The 24,958-nt window shown below is 33.7% G+C and overlaps 1 protein-coding gene and 1 non-coding gene across 2 annotated transcripts in view; both read right to left on the bottom strand.

The window, feature by feature from the left end:
- Window positions 1–458: 458 nt before the first annotated feature.
- LOC149074477 (5'-3' exonuclease PLD3-like) overlaps window positions 459–24,958 on the bottom strand; it is a 124,559-nt gene continuing 100,059 nt past the window's right edge. The window contains exons 7-9 of the mRNA XM_089246968.1: window positions 15,259–15,418; window positions 9,777–9,879; window positions 459–3,073 (exon numbers count right to left, since the gene is read on the bottom strand). Of these exons, the coding sequence (XP_089103094.1) occupies window positions 2,889–3,073; window positions 9,777–9,879; window positions 15,259–15,418 (448 nt within the window). The 3' untranslated portion in view covers window positions 459–2,888. The remainder of the gene's footprint in view (window positions 3,074–9,776; window positions 9,880–15,258; window positions 15,419–24,958) is intronic.
- Window positions 8,292–8,365, bottom strand: TRNAS-GGA (transfer RNA serine (anticodon GGA)). The gene has a single exon. It is a non-coding gene; the product is annotated as a tRNA-Ser (tRNA).

The following is a 24,958-nucleotide window of genomic DNA, read 5'->3' as shown; positions in this document are numbered from 1 at the left end:
TTTGACCATAAAACTCAATTAAAATGTGTATGAAGAAGATAGATCCTTTGTGATTAGTATCCTGCAAAATGTGTGTTTTGCTTTTTTATAATGTTTTTAAATCTCTTAATTAAATCAAGCAAGTTGGGGTTTCATTCTTGTTTACAAGTTAAATAGCAGTAATCCCATTCCAGAAGAAGTTTCTCCTGACTTCTTCATCCCTTAATATCCAACCAAGTGGTGTGTGGGGGGATGGGGATGATCAACACACCAAGAGTCTGATAATATGGTAGAATGAATGTGTCCCATAAAATAAGGGACAGATTCATTAGATTAAGATACGTAATGACTAGCAAAAATTCACTGACACATCACTCTGGATTTTCACCTGGGGGAGGGGGGCACTGACTACTGTTTTGCACCAGGCCTAAGACCGGCCCTGCTTCTGAGTATACAAGAATAAATGAGACAAATGAATATAAGTTTTTCACATGACATTTTATTCAAAGTAGAAAAAATAAAGCAATTAAAAGTATATTTTATATTAAAAAGTTAACTATTTGCCACTTATAAATTGCATTTAAAGTCAATTCTCGCATCCAAAAGCAATCGATAATGGCATCTTTTTATGCCAACATCAAGCATCTTAGGTTTTTTTAAATGAAGCTGAGTAATAAAGTGACATTAAATGATAAATGTTCACTTGGATATCTATTTCATGATTATATATCAGGTGTAACATGTAACCATGAATATATCGAATAATTTGCAGAATCTACATCAAATCAACCAACAGTTTGACAAATTTTTTGAGCTTATACACTATTATTTTCAAAAAGAGAAAAAGTTAAAAAATACATGTATATTAATAACAGTCAGGGCTGTCTTAAGAACATCATGGGCCTTCGGGCAAAGTGTTTTTTCTCAGTCCCCCTCAGCTAGAAATGACTGCCTACCAATTAATATGCTTACTCTTGAAAATTTGACCCAGATCCTATTTGCATGAAACCTGAGTGGGGCCCATGCGTTAAGACAGAACTGATAAGAGTACAAATGACACATGTACAAACACAAAAATATAACAAAGCGAATGCTTTGTAAAATATTCTGACAATTTGAAAAAACAGTGCAGATCAAAAAGCAAGAGCAGAGATCATCAGCTCCATATACTATGCAGAGAATTCTTATCTACAGTCAGTAACTTTGTAAGTAAGGTCGTCAGTAACTTCGATAAGTTATCGAGAAATTATGGCTTAAACAGTGTGTTATCAGTTTCAATGTTTATAAACTTAAAATACACCATTTACCAAAATATGAACTAAAACTACAATACTTATAAAATGTATATATAATAAAAGAAAAAAAATGAATTTTTTAAGGGTTTAGTGTATTCAACTTATTGTATTATGGTTAAATACACTGGTAAATTTACAATTTATACCAGTATTTTTTTAATTTACACTAATCAGAGCAAATTTACATGTAAGAATAGTTAGCATTTGTCTACAACACAGTTTAATGAACATTAATTTTATATGTACATGATACATTTAATTTTTAATGATTTGAATTTTTATCAGTTCATAATGCACATGCATAAATATGAAGTAATCTCGAACCCAGGGCCAAATTTAGACTTGAGCGGTCACTCTGGGCAGGGCAAAACAAACTGGAGGAAAAAAATTTCTGGTTTATCAACAAAGACATTTTCTTCATATTTGAAGCCCTAAATTATTGGGGCCATGCAAGAGACTTAGGTCTAGCTTGAACAGTCCCTAACCCTTCAAGAACTTTTGTCTTTTTAGTCAGAAAATGAACTTCCTGTGTGTCACTTTCTTTGTTTGAGCTGTTCTGTTTTGGTATATAAAGCTTTTATGGTCACTTTTGAACATATAACAATGTTGTTATCAAGCTTTTTTTTCAAAGGAAGCCATAAAAATCATCTGTTCCTCTGTCAAACTTTTCCACAGTGACGAGTTAACCGAAATTAGCAATGAGTAACGAGGGTTTAATAACGTCGGAAGCCAGATGAGATCAAAAAAAAAATTACAACTCACCCACAGTGACGACTTACTGAGGTTTCACTGTATTTCATACTCATAATTTTAAATATAAATAATTCTTTTTTTGGTTCAAAGGTTTGAAATATTAAGACAAAAAAAGGATTGAATACATTTAACCCTCTCATGGGTCATGTGGTATCTCATTTTCACCTACTTTTCTTGACTCCTTCGTGAATTGCATTTCCCACTATAATAAATTTATCTTGCTATTATATGACTGAGATTATTTGTTGTACTTCAAATTTGTGTTTAGGGGGAAGAATACTCCCCACCTCATAAAATTGACTAAAGACATGAATGAAACAAAATTGAAATTTTCTTTAATAGTTTTCTCAAAACTAATAAATCACCAAAAAAAAAAAAAAGCTCGGGAAAGGTTCAAAGAAATTACAGAGTTTAATTTCCATATCTACAGGATGTCATAAACATATCTCATAAATAGAGGTACAAACTTTAAGGGGAGGTAGAAAACATCAAAAGGATTCAGAATTGTATAAGAATCCATGACCGTAAATGCCATTGTATGCCAGTAAGCAGCGCTCTTCATGACAACGCTGAGAAATATATTTCTAATTTTTTTTTCCTGACAGCTCCCTGTTTGTATACCATTTCATGCTCTTTCTATGGTAAATACCACTCAAATGAGCTCATATATTCCCTTCAGCGCTATCATGAACAGGGCCACCTAGTGACATATGATGATGTTTGTGGCCATGGGTTCCTATTTTTAATCCTTTTGATGTTCTGTACCTCTTCTTAAAGTTTGTACACATATTTATGGGACACCCTATATAGCTCAGTCACAAAGAGATCACCATCTTTTAATAAAGTATTTGCACAATAATACTATGTGATAGCTTCTAAGCTATCAAGAGAATGAGCATATTCTGAAGTCCAATCTCTTTTGAACACTTCTTCTATCTGTTCCCTTATGGTATTAGAGCCATCGGTAGCATTTGGAGCAGAGTCAAGAAATACTATGCCTACTCCGCCAGTATTGACAAAATAATCTTCTGACCAATTGGATGTGCCTATAAATTTCACACAAAAAAAATGATGTTATTCCAATATTCTTAAAACAAAAGTATATACAGGATATCCATTCCTATTGTTATCTAATAGGTAATTTTCAAAGTCTCAGAGGAAGCTTTAAATTACAAAAAGTGTATTGAACGCTGCCTCACACCTAAAGTTAGAATCCATTAAACTGACTGGTGATGTTGCTAATCATATATTGTTAATAAAACTTTTGTTATTGTTACTACAGTGTCATCGATTCTTCTGTAAATGCCTAGAGTCTGGATGTGAGGTAAATATACATATACCATTGCAATATCATCTCAAGGAGCAGATATAAGTTGGCCCCAGCACTCACTGAGATAACATGAAGTAAAACTAGGAGAGGCTATGATATTGGCTAAACCTTTTTTTGATAAACATTATTTTCCATTTTTCCCCAAATAGTCTCATTTTTTATACTTGGTTGACCAGTTAGCTACTACTAAACAAAACGGAACTCTCTTCAGAACTTCTAACGAATTGGTTTTTGTTGGAATGTGTGTGCGCATATAGTGAACCTTCTGTGAAGTTTGTTTCTGTGTAATGCTGCCATCTGCAATCAATTTTTTTAAACTGAGTTTTTTTCTAAACTCATAGTGATTGAAGTGTAATGAATGAATAATTATACCATTGTAGGCCTGTTGCTCTCTCCGGCGAGACTTTTTAATGGGGAGATTGGCTCACATTAACACCTCAAAGTTGGAAACTGCAGAAAACCTTCAGCCGACCACTACTGCGCCAACGGTGGGGTTTGACCCCAGCTCCTCGCCATGAGAGTCTGCCACTATGACCACTCAACCACCACAGCGGCCTGACCAATTAGCTATGATTTTATCTCAATAAAATATGATTAGTCAGGAGCTACTAAGTGTGTTATAAGAAGAAAAAAGTTGTATCTGTATAGTGTATTGATCAGTACGCTTGTCTGGATTGCAAGAGGTCTCCTCTAATGGGCACAGATTGCACAGCGAGTCATCATACTGTTAGTATGATGACATCATACAGTTCATACAGATCATACATCATACAGTTGATGAATCCCAGTCGCAGTCATACCCATTGTAACACCAAAGTAGTTCTTATCTTCTTGATGGCTCTCAGAGGCAGGTGCAATCTAGACATGTTCAATTGGGTTCAGGTCAAAAAATCTGGTGGGCAAATTTCAATTTCTTCCAATATATTCTGGACCCCAATACCCACATTCTGAAAATTTTGTCCACTAGTCAATACTATGTGGCACTGTTTAGCTCAGTCATCCATAAAAAAGAAACTGGAAACCAACTGCATCCTACAAAGTCATTCAGAGAATTTTTAAGGTCTCTTTATACCTCTGACCATTCAGGGAGACTCTGTCAAGCACATTTTAAACTGAGCTTGGGATTGCCCTACCTACGAGCTACCAACAATTCTTGACCTTATTCTGCCATCCATGTTTTACAGATTTTTCTCTTCAATTATGAAAAAAATTCCAACGTATTAATTTCCTTATTTTTTAATACTAGTGTATATCACGTTTCATTTCAACCAGTCATTCAAGTTCAAGGCTACTCTTCCTTTAGCCACTTAAAGGACCAACATATTCAGACATACCCATGATCAGAATGTTAAATAGACCAAAAATCTGCATGATATCTATAGCCATCATATCCACCACCAAAGCAGTGGATCACAACATGCATAAATGTCATACCCTGGTGGCTGGTTGATGTGCTAAGTTTGATAAAGATATTTTGAGATAGCTAATTTGTTCAAATGGTCTCGAAGCAACATTTGCTAAAAGTTATGGGACAGAGTCATCTGCAACCTTTGAAAAAATCATCAATTGGCAAGTGTTGCTGATGGCTGAATGTAAATCATGCCATGATGGACAGACTATAGCAACAGTTACAAACCACAGATTTAACTTTCTGAAGGCATGTCAAAGGAAAAGTAAACAATCAGCTGCACGTTCATAAGATAATAGGTAATAAAAAATATCTTGGAAAGTAAATTTGATAAAATTTGAGTCTTTTAAACTGCTCCTGATAAGATATTCTGATGACTAGCATAACTGAATTTATATTTTTTAGTGTCATCACAAGTTGTCCTATCCTCTCAAATGCGTTTTTGTTGTTTTAAAAACAATTTATCAGCAGTGGCGGATTACCGCACAGGCGCATGAGGCGCGCGCCTGGGGCCTCGGCAGAGCGGGGGGCCTCCAAATAGTTGTGTGCTTCATCCTACACATGAATTTACATGCGCATCAACAAATCTCTTGAACTAAGTACAGTATCTGCTCTCCCTTTTTTTTTTTAACCGCAATTTTTTTTTTTTTTTTTATGTATACTGTACGTATAAAGGGAAGAAAAACGGGAACTGAAAGAAAAGAACAATTTACAAGACGCAGCTCTCAAGGGCCAGTTCTTCCCGACAAAGAATGAAGAGACATTGTAAAGCGATCATTCAGGGAGGGTCATTTTCAAACAGTATTTCCCTAAGGGCACAAGCAGGAGGAGGGGTGAGAACAGCAGGTCCTAATGTCTGTCCGAAATGAAAATTGGAGTGAAGGCATAAACAGATGTCCCATTCCACAGTATTAAATGCTTTTATGGGCGCCGATAATACTCCGTAGATAATACAGCTTTGGTGTAAGCTTTTGTATACAGTATAATAGATGGCTATCGGCAAGCGGCGACATCGACAGGAAGAGACACTCGTACTAATTAAAATGAATGTAGTAGAGCTCTTATTGTGATTTTGTCGCCCACTTGTTTGAATGAAATACTATAAGCTGGTTCAAACAACATATACATTTGCAATCTATGACTGGAACCATACGACCATATGAAAAAAAAAAAATTGGGGTTTGAAATGAATGCTGAATGACATGCATTCTGAATCACGTGATTTTTCTGTTTCTCTTTTAAACACTCCCGCTCCGGCTGAAAAAAATCAAGGGGGTTTCTTTTCCTTCTTTCTAAAAAAAAGAGCTACATTTTTGGATTGGTCAAGGAGGCTTGGGTAGACAACATCTTTGTGTCAGACCGAAAAGTGTTTATTGTTAATGTAATTGTAATGTGTGTTATTGTAATGAAAAAAATTTTCATGCCGATCCTCAAGATTTCCTTTAGGATTTAGACTACAGAATCTCCAAAAATAACGGTAAGCAAAACTAAAAATATATAAATTATCTGATAAATTTTTATTTGAGCATTTCAATTCAACTACAGTAGTCTCTCGAGAATTCGGTCGTGCTCTAATCCATCACGTCCAGTAGTCCAGGATATTTAGGTGGTGTGGTGTCACTTTTCTCCTGATGCCCTAACCCCTTAACACGTTCTAATATTTCTTAATTGCTGATCAAGTCCTGACTATGTCTTTGCACGAAATTTCATATATTATTTCAATGGGTTTCTTCAAAGTTAATCCAGCAATTTCGGTAAAATCTGGCACACCGTGGTCTAATACGTACCGGATTAGCGAGAGTCTACTGCAGGGGTCTTCAACCTTTGAGGCATAGCAGGCCATATTGAAACATTTTATAAAGTACGCGGGCCACAATGTTATACTGTGGCATTTTTCGTTATTAAACGAAACGGGGGGGGGGCATAATATAGAAGATTTTTATTCACCCTGAATACAAATAATACAAAGGCAAAGGCCACAACAGGCAGAGTGCCCAACGAGGTGGCTGAAAGAGAAAATAATAATAATTAATATAATAATAGTAAAAATAAAATAGAATAAACTAATTCTGAAATAATTTCTTTCATTAAATTTAATTCATTCTGAACTAATTTCTTCCATTAAAAATATAATTCTTATATTTACTGTGATATAATTTCTTCCCTCTATTCCCTCTATTGAAGAAATGTTTTTCTATTAAATATTATCAGTATCTTTATATCAAATCAAATATATTATATTTGAGATATTATCAAATCTTTATTAATCAGTAATATTAAATTACTAAAACTATGACGGATCTCCATTTTTGCCGTGTGGCTGAAGGCACCAGGACGGACATCTTAGATTACTAAAAATATGATGCAGAATTTTACTGTGATTTTTTTTTTTAATGGGAGTGTGATTATTTTTCATCTAGTACCAGAGAATATCATTATATTTCCTTATCTTATTTTTGTGTTTATGGTTTTGGTGATGCAAAAATAAAAAAAAGTTATGATTTTCATAATATTGTTCATTTTAGTGAACCATCTCGTTCTTATTAGGGCCAAAAGGGTGCAGTGGTGGATAAACGCAAATTTGTGGGTGGGGGCGGTGGTTGTGACCATGTGTTCAATTTTTCAGAACGGTTCTGATTTTTTTGGAAAAAATTCTGAATTTTCCCCCTTTTTTAAGCAAATTTATTTTCTTGGTTTGTTATTCAGTCAAAAACGTAGAAAACATTTTTTCCATTTAATTTTTCTGCTCTCGGGGAGGGGGGGGGGGTGACAGCCCCTACCTTTAATCCGCCCCTGATAGGGGGGCCTCCAGATCAGGTTGCGTGAGGGGCCTCCCAAAATCATGATCCGCCACTGTTTATCAGTCCTTTTTTTCCCTGTTGAGGGCTTAGGTTATTTTTTTTTTTAAATTTCACACTTTTCTCATTATAATTTTCTTAAATGCTTATTATTGGCTTTTATTTTAGTACTCTCTTGTAGAACTCACTAAGAGAAATCAAACAACACATCACATAAAGAGGGTGATGGCATGCAATGGTCCAAAGCTATACCAATTTTCAGGGTGTGACAAGACAGTTTTTGAATTTCATGTTATTATTGTGCCATCTGATGATGCCATACTGAAATCAAAAATTCCTATTATAAACTTTAAAAGTTTGTTTTTGTAACAACATGTTGAGCATTGTCTTTGCACATTTCTGAGTTGTCATGAAATTATTTTGATTGAAAGTCAGACCTATTTTCTTGATGCTTAACTACCTTGCCAATTTATAAGATGTCAAAAAAACTTCCAAGAATTGAGGACCGGAAATAGTAAATGCAGTAAGTACCAAAAAAGTACAAAAGTATTTTTGTGTCAGTCAAAACATAGTAAAGACCAAGGTTGTCAACCTGGGAAAGAATGTGAGTGTCCTACTAAAGTATTTGAAAAACACGTTAGTTGATGTCACTTAACATATTGGTCTATACAAAGGTTTTAACAACTGGATGTTGCGAAGATATATTTTGGAAAGATAGAAAATTCAACTGCCCCTGCGGGGAATCGAACCCACATCCTTTCACTTTCCGGGTGAACGTCCTAGACCACTAGACTACAGAGGCACCGAATTTCTCAATCTTTCCTTGGAGCTCGTGTACACTGAAAGGGACCGTACATGGATGGCCGGACTAGACTCAAGCCAAGCTCACAACTACTGACGTTGCCACCAGATGGCGACTTACACAATGATGACGTCACTCTCCGCTATCATACGAAGGTTTTAACAACTGGATGTTGCGAAGATATATTTTGGAAAGAGAGAAAATTCAACTGCCCCTGCGGGGAATCAAACCCACGTCCTTTCACTTTCCGGGTGAACGTCCTAGACCACTAGACTAAACTTTCAGTGTACACGAGCTCCAAGTAAAGATTGAGAAATTCGGTTCCTCTGTAGTCTAGTGCGTTCACCCGGAAAGTGAAAGGACGTGGGTTCGATTCCCCGCAGGGGCAGTTGAATTTTCTCTCTTTCCAAAATATATCTTCGCAACATCCAGTTGTTAAAACCTTCGTATGATAGCGGAGAGTGACGTCATCATTGTATATTGGTCTATGGTGCCTGAAAAAGTTTCAGGCACTGTAAAATTTGTGATTTGACACTATGCTTACCTACACTGGGTATCTTCTATAAATCATTCATATGCACTACACATCAAATATACAAATTTTTAGAAAAAGAAATGTAAAAATTTAATTTACACATCCCATGGGACACTTTTACGAGTTCTGGACCCAGTTTCTTCCAACCTTAAGTTTTCATGGACTCCGACTAGTTAGAGTGATTTCACAGAATTGATATTTTGCTGTTCTTCATGACCAATTTCATGGCACCTTTACAGCAGTGAAGGAATCTTCAACATAAGAATTGTAATTTTCAATTAATCATCACCCCTACAAATGATGATGTAAGAAATGCTCAGATACCTCTTGGAAGATTTTGAAAAAGGGTGTTGAATGAAACTCCAGTAGAGAGATATAATTCAATATCTTAACCTACAAAATTTCAAATTTTTGAGTTTTCGTTTTTTCCCTTCACAGAACTTTTCCCTGACTTTTATTTCAAATATTTGCATATTTCCCTGACTTTCCAGATCACTAAGAAGCCCAACATGGAAAGAAAAGTAAAAAGAATTTGCTTGCACCGTTTCTTTCCAAAAAATGTCAAGCAAATTACCAATTAACCTGGAACAGACAATGTTGATGTCTAAAAGAAGGTTCAAATGGGGAATAATAGCTATGAACAATGTACTAAATGAAAGGATATTACTGATGTAGGAAATGCAATAGGATCTCAGTAAAATTATGTATAAAAAGTATAAGAGAGTATAATGCAAGAAACATAAAATACATTCTATTGTATAAAGTTGCATTTCCAGTGGTGAATTTATAATAAAATGTAAGCAAAAATATCACCAAGTTATCACACCATATGAGTGACCATAATTTTATAATTTATACTACACTACACTAACTTACCTATGTATGCAGCATTATCTGTGACCATATACTTATTGTGGTTAACTCGAGCAAATGGAATTTTAGCCTGATGTTCAGTAAAGGAAGGAACAACAAAAAGTTTCTGCAAGACAGAAGAAATTCTTATAATTGAAACTGATAAAATATTGAAAGTAAAATCTTTGAAAATCAAGTGTGTACAAAATACAAGATTAGTGCAATTTTAAACTGCAAATTAGTTTTAACAACCTTTTTTTTAAATTTTAAGAGCTCAAAAAAAAGATTTCTAAAGAGAGACATATTTTTATCAAGATCAAATACATAAAAATACTATTTTACAGGTATAAATACTTTTTTTTTGATTGAATTTCAATGCATATGAAAAATTTTATACACACAAAAGTATTTTAAAAAGAGAGAATGAATTTTATATTACAGTGAAATTTTGCTAAGTTGATACTTGATATATAATGATAAATTCCTCTATAACAATGTTTTTTTTTAATTTAATTTAGAATTTTCTATAGCGGTGTTCTTCAACCTTCACCTTTTTTACAGCTGCAGACCAGTAAAAGTAGTTGAAAAATTTTACAGACCATGGAAATAGGAGAAATAGTTTGCAGACCAGCAAAAATAAATAAATGTGAAAAATAATAACTTTGTAATAAAACAATGCATTTTTGTTGGCCTTTTACAATTGATTGGAATTAATTAGAAATATACTCATTACCAAGCGTAGTATACAGTGAAACCTCGCTATAGCGATACTCAATATAACGATAAATCCCTCTACAACTATATATTTTCCAAGTCTTGTTTGGAAACGCTTATAATCTAACTGCTGCCTCTCAATATAAAGATAATCTCTCTAAAACAATATTTTTTTCTTGGTCTGCAGAGTATCGTTATATTGAGATTTCACTGTATATTATATACTTATATAACTTATATACTGTGATATAATTATATCCTAAAATTACAAAGAATATATAACAAAGAAAATTATAATCACCCAAGTCCTAAATTAAGTAAAAAAATTGGCCCCAAAACCGATCCCTGAGGTATATTTCTCAGATCACGAGAAGAGTTACGCGAATCCCCCTCTCTGGAGAGGGTCCATTTTGGTGCTGGGAAAGGATAAAAATTTTCCCGGGTTACCAGTAAAGTCTGTCTTGGCACAAATCTCTGTTATGAGGGTATTCTTCACGCTTTAGTGAACTCCGTCAGTCTTCATGCTTGAGTGAGCTGCGCTTTTTGTGTTGGCGTTTGTTAAAAGATGTACTCGAAAATTGTTATAAATTTTGGAAGTAAATTAAATTTTTTAATTTAAAAAATTTGAATTTATATTAAATTTAATATTTTTAACTAAAATATTTGATACAGAAAAAAGTTCGAAGGGAGTAGTGTTCATTTAGTAATGAAGGGAGTAAAATTACTTTAAATTAATAATTTAATACAAAAGAAGTATTATTAATATAATAATAATTTATTACTACTGTAAATTATATGGCATTTTCTTCGGTTTAATTTCTATACCGCAACAAGAGAATGCCACCTGCTAGCAATTAGCCATTCTTCTGTTTACCTTCTCTTATAGCCATATCATCGTCTTTTTTCCTTTTTTTTTCTCCACAGAAGCTACTCATATGGGCTTTTTAAATAGGTGACAAATAAAAAGATTAAGCATGCCTGCTTGTCAAGTTTGCAGTTACGTCTGTAGCCACCTTAAGGGTATGTCCCCCCAAGGGCAGGGCTGACAGGGATCCAGCCCTGGGGCCCTGGATGATTCTAATCATTTTTTACTTATACAACTATAAATTCATTTTAGAGTGACCCGTCGAAGATCCCAATTTGAGAGCCCGGCTGCAAGATGTGGTGGCCATGCTTAAGGGCATCGGAAGAATGGTCCTCTCATGCTGCAGCAGGGATCTCTCACCAGCCATCCATTTTGAATTTACAGTGTGGGGAAAAAAAAAAAATTATAAGAATTTTCCTATAGGCTGGATTTTGTCAGCCAATCCTTTGTCTTCAGCTCGTCTGCCACTATGAAGGTTACCATCAAGGTCCATGGGTTCGAATCCGGGCATAGGACATTCGAAGCATGTTCTTTACCTACGGAGCCTAGGGCGACCACCGATGGATGGAGCCTTCATTTCCCACTCAATTCCACTCATTGGAAATTGCCGTATGGTGATATATGACCAGAGTTGGTGTGCGGTGTAATAGCCCATCCATCTGGGGGCCATGGTCAAAAATGTTTTATACGAGCAGTGTTCAGCTTCAGCTTGATGCATGGAACTGATTATTTAAAAAAGGCTGGAGTTTTCGATCCCTTCTGCGGAATAAAAAATAAATTTTTTGTATTAAAATAATGTGCCATAAGTGCTCGAGCAGCCGGGCCGTCTTAAGAGCATCACAGGCTTTCCCGGGCCAAGTGATTTTTCTGAGGTCCTACCGCGTAAATTCTGGAAAATTTCAACCAGATCTTATTTTTGTGAATCTAATGCGACAATGCCTCAAGACGACATTGTCGAACAGCCTGTGTTTACGCAAGAAAAACATTGCAATGACAATGTTATCGAGAGCACTGCCGTGGCGCTTTTAGTGAAATTTCTAGGAGGCCAAAATAGCGCAAATGACGCCAAACGGGAAAGCGCCGTTGCTAATGCGCTATTCTCGATGGGCAGTTGCTTTACCTAAAAGTAAATAATAGAATCGTCCGACGTGACGTAGCCAGTGTTCTTCTCGTGATCCGTGGACTATACACCTGTTTTTATTATTTTAAAATCACTTATACTGCTATTAATTCTTATCAACTGTTTTCCTGTAATAAAAGATTTAAATCAGTCAAGGGAAAGGACTCTTATTCCAATATTTTTAGTTTTTCTAATAAAATATCCCAATCGACTGTATCAAATGCCACACTAATATCAACACAGCTGCTACCTTTTTATGATTATTTATATGATTTGATATGTAATCCATAAATTTAGTCGTAGCCATTTCAGTGTTCATTTTTTGTCTAAAACCAAATTTAAAATGTGATTAATAATTAATAGTATTTAAATAAGAATTTTAAGAGTTGCTGTTTAATCCATTTCTCTATTAATTTAGACAAAACAGGTAATATTGAGATAGGATTGTAGTTCATATCTTCTTTGTTACCTTTTTTGTATATGGGTGTGACAATAGATTTTTTCAGTTTAGTGAAAAAAATTCCGGTACTTAGGGATTTGTTAATTAAATGAAATATAACTGATGGGTGCTGACGATAGATAATCTTTAGCATTCTGTTAAACCATCACTTCCTGCAGGTTTTCTATCATTTAGTGTTTTAATTAAATTGTCAATTTCCCCAAGAACAAATTAATTAATATTAAAATTTTCAATATGTGTAAAATTGTCCTTTTGATTGTTTACATAATTTTTTACCAGATCTATGAAATTGGTATTAAAAGCGCTTGCAAGTCGGTTGCATAATTTTAAGTATAATTTGGTAGGGATATTTTTCTTATTATTTATAAATATATTTACGAATTTCAATTTTCTCTTTTGTTTGACCCAAAGTTTGTGAATTTTTCTTTAAAATATTCATCTTTATGTTTCTCAACTTTTTTACATTACCATCATATTGTTTATACTCAATTTTATAGTCAAATCTGAATGGTTTTTTGTGGTGTTTTATACAACTTTTCTATAATATTTATCATTTTGATCAAGTCGTTTGTAATCCAATCATTGTGTATTGTTTTATTTTTGGATTTAATATATTTTTTTTGTAAATAAATTAGAATTTAAAGTGATGTTCAAAAAATGTACATAGGCGTTATCACTATGAACTTCAAAGACATGTGCAAAGTTTACATTTCTAATGAAATTATCAAATAATTCATAGCAAAAATCCAAATTTTTTTCTTATATTGTAAATTATTATCATTATTTACATTGAAATGAATTTTTAAACAAGTGATAAAATATATGGTCAACATCAGATGAATTTGTAATTTCAATTCTTTTGATACATTTTTCAAATGAGGAAAAACCATTTAAATAAAATATATAGATTCAAATAATCATTAACACCAGTATCATCAATATTGCAAAGATTTATATTCACATCACCCATAATAACCATATCTGAGTTTTGATATTTATTCAAATATGTTTGAAATTTCTTATTGAACTGATCAATAGTGAAGTTATGAGATCTATAGATTAATGAGAAAATAATATTAAATTCACAAAATTTTAACATAAATTCAACTTTTATACCTTCTTTGATAAATATGTCAAGACCTCCAGATTGGTTAAAATCACGACATTTATAAAAGTCATAATACCCTGGTATGTACATATTTACTTCATTCTCCTTAATCCAAATCTCAGTAAAACATATAATATCGAAATTTTCATTAATGTATTTTAAATAAACCAAAAGAATTATCAAATTTTTTTCTCATACTTTTTATATTACAAAGAATACGTGTATATTGCAATGTCAGATTAGAAGCCAGTGTTTAGAAATCTAGAAACAGAAACATGTGAATCCATGGTCATCATGGCATCAACACCATGATCTATATCAGGCATCTTCAACCCATTGCTTGTGAGCATCACTGCTTCCTAATATACCCAGGGTGCTCGATGCTAATGTGCAATTTCATGCTCACAAGCACTTGATCAATGTTCCAATTAAACGCTATGGAGGAATTACATTCAAGGATTGAAATCATCGTCATTTCATGTATTCGTATGTTAAACTTGTAAGGGTGCTCTTCTTTTGATGATGGGTACAGGCAATGCTCGTGAATACTCTGCCACAAAGCTGGGCTGGAAGAGATCTCACCAACGGGCTAAGTCCAGTGACCAAGTTCTGGTGTTCATTCATTCAGGCTGTGCTCGCGACTGGAAAAAGGTTGAGGATCCCTGGTCTATATCAATATAATCTTCAGTTAACAAATCAACCATTGTTCACACGCAGTTTTTCTAATTCATTAATGTCTCTTATTCTTAAATTTATTCTTATTTTTGTTTGCACATGTTGATACATGTGAAAAAGTCAACATTACAAGGCGCTAATGAACTTTTTTATTTTTCTAACTTTCTATTGCATTTCATCTTTATGACAAATTATTAGAGTATCATCAATAAATTTATCAAATTCAAAGGAGTATAAATAATTTCAATAATCTATAATATTGAGGTTCATTGAAGCCAGGAGGGTACAACTCCAAGCAGTCATTATTTAACAAATATCCATTAGTAAATACATGAAAAAGTGACTACATCGATAGGAAGATGAGGTAGATAATGTTGTGGAATGTTCCAACCAAATGTTTTAATATTTTTTCGTACTATGGCACATACATCAATGCAGTGCTTATCCCCAGAAATACAATATTAATCACCAGTTTACTCAAAAAGAGTGGTAAATTTTCCTTTTTAATTTTTTTAAACATTGATATCTAATAAAATTGAAGGTTTCAATATAATTACAACATACCACTTTGATATCAAAAGAATCACTATTGAGAGAATTTAATGATCGTAAAAATGCCATCTGTGATGGGCGAGTGTGGTTCCAGTAACTTATTAAAAGACGAACTTGTAGTTTCTTTATCACAGTCACTCGTCTCAAGGCATCATCAATTACTGGCCAGTACCTGAAGAAAAAATACAAAATATGATCTGATTCTTAATTCAAAATCTGAAAGAAGCAAATGTTCTCGAAATGCAAAGCACACATACTCAGATGTTTGCAAAGAAACTTGGAGTATATGAAGTAAAACGCATGCAGATTTCTTAAAACTTGTTTTTTAAAATCATATTGGATTTACTATGGTGGAAGGATTTTAAGCTGTTTGATTGTTATAAATGAGCAATAAAACTTAGTGTTTCTCTAATAACAAGTCAGACACCAGACCAGAATCAAAGACTTACCCCATGCCCAGCACAATGGCCAATTGTGGGATAACAAACAGGCCCATGAAGAGAGGGAAAAATCTAGACTGTTGCTATTTGTTAGTTGATCAATGCATAGATGTGTTAGTGAATGGAGGAAAGAAGAAATAATTTAGTCAAATCAGGGTCATGGTTCACTGAATTTATCCTGAAAAAACAGGTAAAATGCCACCACAACTCATCGATGGCATGTAGCTGTAGAAAGGAGATAAATCCAAACCACATATGAACCTTAGTGGTAACTGGATATACTGACATGAACTCAACCAATCAAAAAGGTGGTAGTTAATCAAAAGTCAACCAGTCAATGCAATGCATCGCATCTGGGGAAATTGTTTTGCCTGTTTCCAGATTTTTACATGTAATTGTGGGTAAATAGGTGCCAAAAATATATAAGTTCAAATCATGAAATAAATGTAATAAGTGGTTGAGAGTAAATAGGTGCCAAGAGTATATAAGTGCCAAGATGCGATATATGTGTCAATTGGATAATAAGTGCCAGGTAATAAGTCAATGGTATGAATAATTAAATAATTTGATAATTATAATTTTCAGCTGAACTCAAATTTATAGGGAAAAAGGCTACAATATGTTCTAAGGAATTTAACAAAAAGTTGTTTGACTTATTTACATATTTGCAAAATCCCAATTGTAGCTTGGGAGGTTATACAATGATCCCCCCCCCCTTTTCTAACCCACAGAAGGTGGAAAATTTTTTGAGGTATCCTAAGCACAGTTTGGGCTGATGCCCTTGGTGTTTGAGTTTCACTGTAATCAACTATATCCCTGATGTGCTGGTAACTAGAGCTTTTTTTTTTATTATTGTAAACAAATACACACACACATACACATTTCATGTGTTATTGTCCAGTATTTGTGTAAAGGAATACAAAAGAAAAAGACACATATAACGAAAATACACTATGTGGCCCCAAAGGACACCAAGTCCTTCCAGGAAGCCAAAAAGAAATTGTATCACATTTTTTCACCACCATTGTGAGCAACCAAGTATGCAGTTATATATAATTATAGAAAAAACATAAAAAATTTAAGACATGATGTATAACAGTTCAATGTAAAAGGCTATCCATATTTAGTAAAATTTAAACAACATGATGCGAGCATTCTGGGTACAACATTAATACACATAAAATATATAATTTTAAGCAGTAATATGTAAAAAAAAAGTTAATTTTATATTTATCTAGCTTTTTTATAAACAGTTTCAGAACATGTCACCATAATTTTGAATGCTTTTAGCATATATGTAAATTTCATATTTGTGGTCAGTATTATGAATAGTTGGTTTTTTTGACTGAAATGAATTCATAAATTTAGGAGCAGTAAATGCGAAATACTTAAAGCGGAAATCTTTTCCACTCTTTTCTGGAAACAATGGAAACATTTAAATACGTCAGATTTGTTCTTGATAGGAAAAACTGTAACCTTTCTTGAATAATCGTCGATTATTGTTAAAAAATATTTGCAACCGGAAATTGATTGATCGGGAACTGGACCACAAACGTCCATATGTAATAGTTCTAAGGGCTTCTTTGATCGAATTTTTCCAAGAGATCTATAAGAAATTCTCTTGGATTTACATAATTTGCAAATGTCACAGGATTGCATGGAATTGTTTAATTCAGGCAAACCTCTCACACCAGAACACTTGGCTGTGTGCCTTATATAATCAGCGTCTATGTGTCCGTAACGCTTATGCCATAGATTTATGTCAGCTTTAGTTGTCACTGTTAGATTGTAAGATTTGATACTCTGTTCGGATTTAGGTATCGTAGCAGGACTGATATCACAGACTCTTTTAGATTTCTTAACTACTTAGGTTTAACAAAGTATAACATGTCTTGCCTTCGTGCGTAAAATATCTTTTTCCACTCGGGAGAATAAACTTGTATTTTACCATTAGAACAAACAAAATGACAACCATTTTTATCGATTTTCGAACCGGAAACTAGATTACAGCGAATGTTTAGCGAATAAAGAGTATTATGAAAATATAACTCGTTCTTAACACCATTCGTGAAAACATGAAATTTAACCGTTCCAATGCCTTTTATCGGACTTTCTACATCATTTACAGCTAGAGACATCATTGCATTTGCGATAGGTTTATATTCGATGAATAGATCGAGATTATTACACAAATGACCTGTCGCGGCTGTATCTATTAGCCAATTAAATTTTTCTACAGGATCATTCTTTTGAATTGCGAAAGCTTCACTTAAATATGCATTATGCTCTGCAAAAGTTACATTCGATAAATTAATAATTCGATAAGTTAGAGCATTTACATAGTGTTTTACATAATTTTTACGCATATTTTGGGAAAGATTTAATTTACCTTTCATGAATTTCTTCTTAACTTTCTTGAAATTTTCAGCATTGTTCCTTGGCAAAACGAGCGGCTTCAGATTGGCACAAGAGTTTACATTATAGGCTCCAATTTCGGAATGTACATCCAAGTCTTTCTTGGCTTGTTGTAATCTGTTCTCCTCCAATACGAGTTCTTGTTCGATGTTATTCAACACAAAATCTTTGTCATCCCACCGGTAGATCAGCTGCACTACGCATTGAAAACGTTGAGGCAGGAATCTTATGAATTGAAAACCCTGATATAAGTTCTCGAGTGGATGGCTTGCTTCGTTTAGCGCTTGCACAGCGTTCCTTAGTCGGGCACTAAAAACACAGATGCCTGTATCAACGTCTTCATCGTTACGAAGCGAGAAGAACTCATCTAGTAGTTGTATGACTTTTGCTCTGGTCTTAGGTTCGAAGTGGTTACGGAGAATTGTCCATGCTTCGGAACCATCTGTTGTAGCACTGATGAGATTACGATATTGCGGTTTTACGGCATAATATATCGTAGAATATGCACACCTTTTTCTCAGGTTATAGTCTATTATTTCTCGACGAGACATTCCTTCGGCGATAGGCGGTTCAGAGTTCTCGATGAAGGACCAACAACCCCTGTCCATTAGGTAGACTTCGATATCGTACGTCCATGAAGAATAATTTCCCGGGCTGAGCAGAGAAAACTTGAAGTCGGAATCCATCTCCGGAAACGATAGGCAAAAGTTTGTTAATATTTTTCGGTGGCAGCTCCCTTCTGGCAAATACGGGAAGTTCACTTTGGAAATACGTTCCGCTGGGTTAAATGATCATCACACTGCGTATAATGCGCGACCCATAACCTTGTCAGCGCAATGTCGCTCAATAAAAACTCAATTTGATTGAAGACATGAAAATAACATAGTGACGAGACATAACGAACATATATTGAACTACAACCGAAAAAAAATGAACACTGATCGAGAACAAACATCATCTTTTATAGACAGGGAAATTCTTTCCCTCATGGAAATCGACCTGTTGTCGACGAGCATAATCCGTCATTTGCATAAGGCATGATGAATTTTTTTTTTCCAACATTACTCACCCCTACATGCATCTTGCGCACATTCCTTAGTGGAATTTATAACAAATTGCTTAGCTGCCAACTTTTGAAAATAAAAATTTGGGAGATTTTCGCGCGAACCCGTATTTTATGTTAGGTTTATTTATTTTTCATGCAAATTAAAGGAACTCAACCGTAACCGGATCGATCACGATCCGATATGCAAATCATGACGCGATCGCACATGTTTGTAATGTGTATATATATAAACTGTTTGGAATCCTGTTTTAGTGGTTCTTGTCTTAGTGTTATGTTTGCGTTGTCTCATCAGTTATGTTAATATAGACTTTAGTTTTCAATGATTTCTAGTGGAGATCAATATGCTGTCGTTAACTAAATCCGTTATTTTGCCGATCATATTATTCTCGTATTCTTTCCGCCTGTACTCGTGCATAACCACACTTTGCCAACAAGGGTTATGGGCCCAGCCACAAGTGCAGATCGGAAATTTTAAACATTGTTACGTTTTTGAATCGGGAAGTTAAAAAGTCCTTTGTGTAAACCTGCCCACATTTTTCTCATTGCATTTGCGACAACGATCGACGAACTATAATTTTAAAGCGGAAACTTCTATTCGCCGTCCGTAATATCTTCGACATTGGTATCTCCAACATCGTATTTTCACCGATCGCCGGCTTCATCGGAATTGCTACCGATCAAGGTCATCGGGATCTTCAACATCGTATTTTCACCGATTGCCGTTTTCATCAGGACTAGCGTATTCGTCCTTTATCGAGCTTATGGGATCGATGAGCGCTTCATTTTGCCGATTACCAAGAATTTCTGCCGATTACCGGGAAGGAATCGTAGTTTTCATCGAAAGTGCATATTTACAATCATCTTGAAATTCGCGGTTTTCGGTGATCAGCCTGTTCCGCTCAAGGTCGTAGCCGATTTGTTTTCATCAAGGACAATCAGTGAACTTGAAAAAAAAACTGGATTTACTAATCAGTGTGTCAACGGCAACATCGCTGAATTAAAAACTGATTGAATTAATACCAAGATGAAGAAATTTTCAGGTATGAGAAAGATTCTACGATTTTTCATTTACAATACGACTTTTTCGACGGGGGCCGCAGAAAATTGTGGTACTAGACTGCTGGCAAGGTTGTATTATACGCTTATACTCGTTGCAACATTTTTTTTAAGAAATGAATTACTGGTAATTTCATTATTGTACTCTATTGTTTTAATTCTTTGTGTATGCTTATAAATTATAATCTTATACATTATGGAGACGAAGGATGTAAAAATTAAGGTCCTAAATGGGGACAATTGGCATACTTGGATAGATGATATTAAGGTCCTTCTCATGGATAGGGGTTGTTGGTCTTTCATAGATGAAACAGAACCTCCATTGGATGATGAAACTGCATCATGTAAAGAAGTATTGGATTATAATTTGAGAAAAAATAGGACATATTCAACAATATGCTATGCAGTTGATCCTCAGTACAGAAATTTGGTAGCTAAAAATACTGATGGGAAATCTGCATATATGACACTAAAAGAGTACTTTGAGCCAAATACAAGAGCACACGTCATCTCATTATTAGATGAATTTTTCTCACTTAGATTTGATAACAGATCAGAAACTATAGGGTTATATTGTGCTAGATTGAGAAATTGCGTACAAAGATTAGAAGATGCTGGACATGCATTAGAACCTTTATATCAGAGTTTTCAATTGATAAGGTATCTCCCACAAGAATTTTCAGGAATAGTTCAAACTATATATAGATGGCCTGAAAAAGATTTCCTCTTTGATAAAGTCGCTAAAGAGCTAGTATTGGAAGAAAATAGATTGTCACAAGCTAACAAAGACATGAGTAATTTTGAGAATAGTATAGATGTGGCATATGGGGCAACTGTTAAATGTAACAATAGAAATCCAAATGCCAAAACTAAGTTAAAGATCAAAAGAAAAATGACCAATTCTAAAAAACTTGGACCTTGTTACAGATGTGGGGAGTTAGGACATTTGAAGGTTAATTGTAATGTAAAAGTACCAAATCCTTCAAACAGATATAACAAGAAAGATTTAACCAGTGTTAGTAAAAGTTTCAAAGAAAAATGTAATGTAAAAGATAAGTCAATATTTGAGTCAAATGTAGAAGTCTTGCTTAATCATGCTAAACTTCATATGAATAAATTTAGTTGGTGTTTAGATAATGGAGCAACTCGCCATTTTTGTAACAATAAAGACCTTTTCACTAACTTTAAGGAGTTAGAAGATGTAAATATGGTTTTAGCTGTAGGTGGAGTTGAAAGCCCAATAGTAGGTATTTGTGATGTAACTTTCCATGTAAGATTGAAAGGAAAATTGGTTACTATTGAAATATGTGATGTACTATATTCACCGAAATTGAGACGCAATTTAATATCATGTTCATTGTTAGAAAAATGTGGTGCATATTTTATTGGTTGTAACGGAAGACTTAGCGTCTATACACCAGAGGATGGACAATTATTTTATGGTATAAGAAAAAATGATTTGTATGTTCTAAGGACAATGTATGATCTTAATGGTAATTCAAATAAGGATTTTAACATTAATGAATTGATAACGAACAGTTGTGAAACCTCAAATAACTTCAAGAACATATCTGCTGATACAAATGTCAAAAAAGAGAAAGAAATGTATAATTCTATTGCAAGAACTAACGATAATACAGAACTTTGGCATAAACGTTTTTGTCATGTGAATATACATTATTTGCAAAATACAAGTAAGAATTCAAGTGTTAGAGGGTTACCATTGTTAAATAATCCTATGGAAGAATGTGTTAGTTGCAAACTGGCAAAATCCAAGAGAAAACCTTTCAAACCTATTGACAAAATTAGATCTAGTAGACCTTTGGAATTATTACACATGGATGTATGTGGTCCAATGCCTACTGAATCTTGTGGAGGGAATTTATATTTCTTAACTATAACAGATGATTATTCTCAAAAAGTGTTTGCTTTCCCAATGAAAAGAAAATGTGAAGTTTTCCAACTTTTTGTAAAATTTCAAAAGAGACAAGAAAGGTTTCTAAATCTGAAAATAGTAACTGTTCGTACAGATAATGGCATGGAATTTTGCCATAATGAATTTGTAAAATTCTTAGACAATCAGGGAATAGGATATGAAAGGACAAATGATTACACCCCAGAACAGAATGGTGTGAGTGAACGCTATAATCTAACAGCATTGGATGGTGTTAAAGCTATGCTGAAAGATAGTGATATTGATAATAAGTTCTGGGCAGAAGCAATAATTTGTTTTACTTATGTTTGGAATAGAGTCTGTCATAAGAACCAAACAAAAATGCCATTTGAGTTATATGGGGGGAACAAACCAACAGTATCCCATTTGAAGGTTTTTGGCAGTACTGTTTATGTAGGAGTTCCAAAACAAAAGAGAAAGAAACTAGACATGAGAGCACGTTTAGGAACCATGATGGGATATGCCCAAAGAACATGTGGTTATAGAATTTGGTTAAGAGATGAACACAGAATGATTGAAACTGCTAATGTTAACTTTAATGAGCAGTTGAAAGGAAATATGACATATTCTAATAAACAAGGTTATGCTAACTTCGAAATAGATGACATTTCATACTCAGATGATGAAACTAAGTCAGTAGACTTATCTGAAAGTTCAGAATTTATCACTAAAATGAACCCAGATCTAACAAAAGTTACACACAAAACAAAATTTTGAACAGAGGAAGAAAAAAATTTAGTTCCTTGTATATCAATCCTATGGATTAGAAAAGCTGTCTTGAGAAAAGATCAATCAAGGACAGACATATATTACTATATTGAAGGGACAAAAACAAGATTTAGATCCCCACATGATATAAAGAAATACTGTGCGAAACGTGGTATAGAGTTTAGAAATGAACTTTGTAATTTTAGTGGTAAAGATAATTCATCATGTAAACTTTCAGAGTTGTGTAAATACAATATTACCCAAAGCATGATGCAGAAGCAAACCAAGTAGAATTGAAGATTCCCAAGAACTATAAAGATGTATTTAATTCTCCTCAGGTAAAAAATTGGCAAAATGCTATGGATGAAGAAATACAAATTATCAAAGATAGGCAAGTTTGGGAATTAGTTCCGCCACCCAAAGAACAAGTTATTGGATACAGATGGGTATATACAACAAAATTAAATGAAAAAGGGGAAATTGTTAAGTATAAGGCTCGCTTAGTAGCCAAAGGTTATGGACAAAGAAAAGGGGAATCATATGATGAAGTTTATAGTCCAGTAGTAAATTTCAGTGTCATTCGATTGTTTTTTTTTTATTGGTATGTATGCTTGGTTGGTTACATTATCAATTAGATGTAAAAAGTGCATATCTTTATGCAAAATTATCCAAACCTATTTTTGTCTCAACCAGAAGGATATATAAATGACAATAAGAAAAATTATGTATGTCTGTTAAAAAGAGCTTTGTATGGTTTACATCAAAGTGGTAGGGAATGGTATTTAGAATTGGATACAATGTTAAAAAAAATGGACTTAGTAAAATTTAAATGGTGCAATTGTGTATACAGGAGAGGAAAAACTGTAATATTATTAGTGTATGTTGATGATATAATAGTTTTTGGAAAAACTAAGCAAGCTATAGATGAAACTATCACTATATTAGGTCTTAAATTTGAATTGAAAATGTTGGGTAAAACCAAAAAACTTTTGGGTATTGAATTTGAAGAAACTGATAGTTTTTTATCTATTCATCAGCGTTCATATATTGATAAGATATGTAAAATGTTTTCTAAGTATAATTTTAAATTGGCAACGTTACCAATTGCCAAAAGTCAAATCCTGTCCAAACTTGACTCTCCATCATATCAAAACCAGATAAATGGGATGTCAAAACTTCCATATAGAAATATTTTAGGTTGCCTTTCATTCATTGCAATTAGAATCAGACCGGACATATGTTACGCTGTAAATATTTTATCTGAATTTCAGAAAAACCCAGGAATTAGATATTGGAACTGTTTATTAAAATTATTAGGATATGTACAATATACAAAAGACTTATAAATTAGACTTGTCAAAAATCAGAAATATTAACATGAATTGTTTTTCTGATTCTGATTTTGCAGCCAGTAGAGATGACAGAATCTCTATGGGAGGGACATTGATTTTAATTGACAAATCTCCCATTTTTTGGCGCACCTTCAAGCATAAATCTGTAAGCTTGTCAACAATGGAGGCAGAATATATTTCGCTTACTGAATCTGCTAAAGAATTAATGTGGATAAAAAATATAGTCAAAGAATGTAGACAAATAGGGTTAAGAATGACCGAATGTAATTTACTATGCGATAATCGGGCTGCAATTGATTTCTCAAGCTCTCCATTAGAAATTCACAGGACAAAGCACATAGACATTAAATATCACTTCCTCAGAAATCTTGTCCGTGATAAGTGCTTTAATGTTAAATTTGTCAACAGTAACAAAAACATGGCAGATATATTTACAAAGCCTATGACTAGAGAAGCAAAAAATAACTTTTGTGAAAAAATGTTTGTATGTGTAATGTAAATATTATAAATTTGATACGTCTTGTTATATCTGTAAAATTTATTGGTATTGTGTTTATATATGTATGTGTGTATATATTGTATTTTTTTTTTAAATTAATTTGCATGAGGGGGCCGATTGTTAGGTTTATTTATTTTTCATGCAAATTAAAGGAACTCAACCGTAACCGGATCGATCACGATCCGATATGCAAATTATGACGCGATCGCACATGTTTGTAAT

The sequence above is a fragment of the Pholcus phalangioides genome, unplaced genomic scaffold (genome assembly GCF_987345545.1).
Source record: "Pholcus phalangioides strain wild (caught in Gottingen) unplaced genomic scaffold, Ppha-v1.0 ptg000017l_1, whole genome shotgun sequence".
NCBI lineage: Eukaryota > Metazoa > Arthropoda > Arachnida > Araneae > Pholcidae > Pholcus > Pholcus phalangioides.
This window is presented reverse-complemented; position numbering and strand designations above follow the sequence as displayed.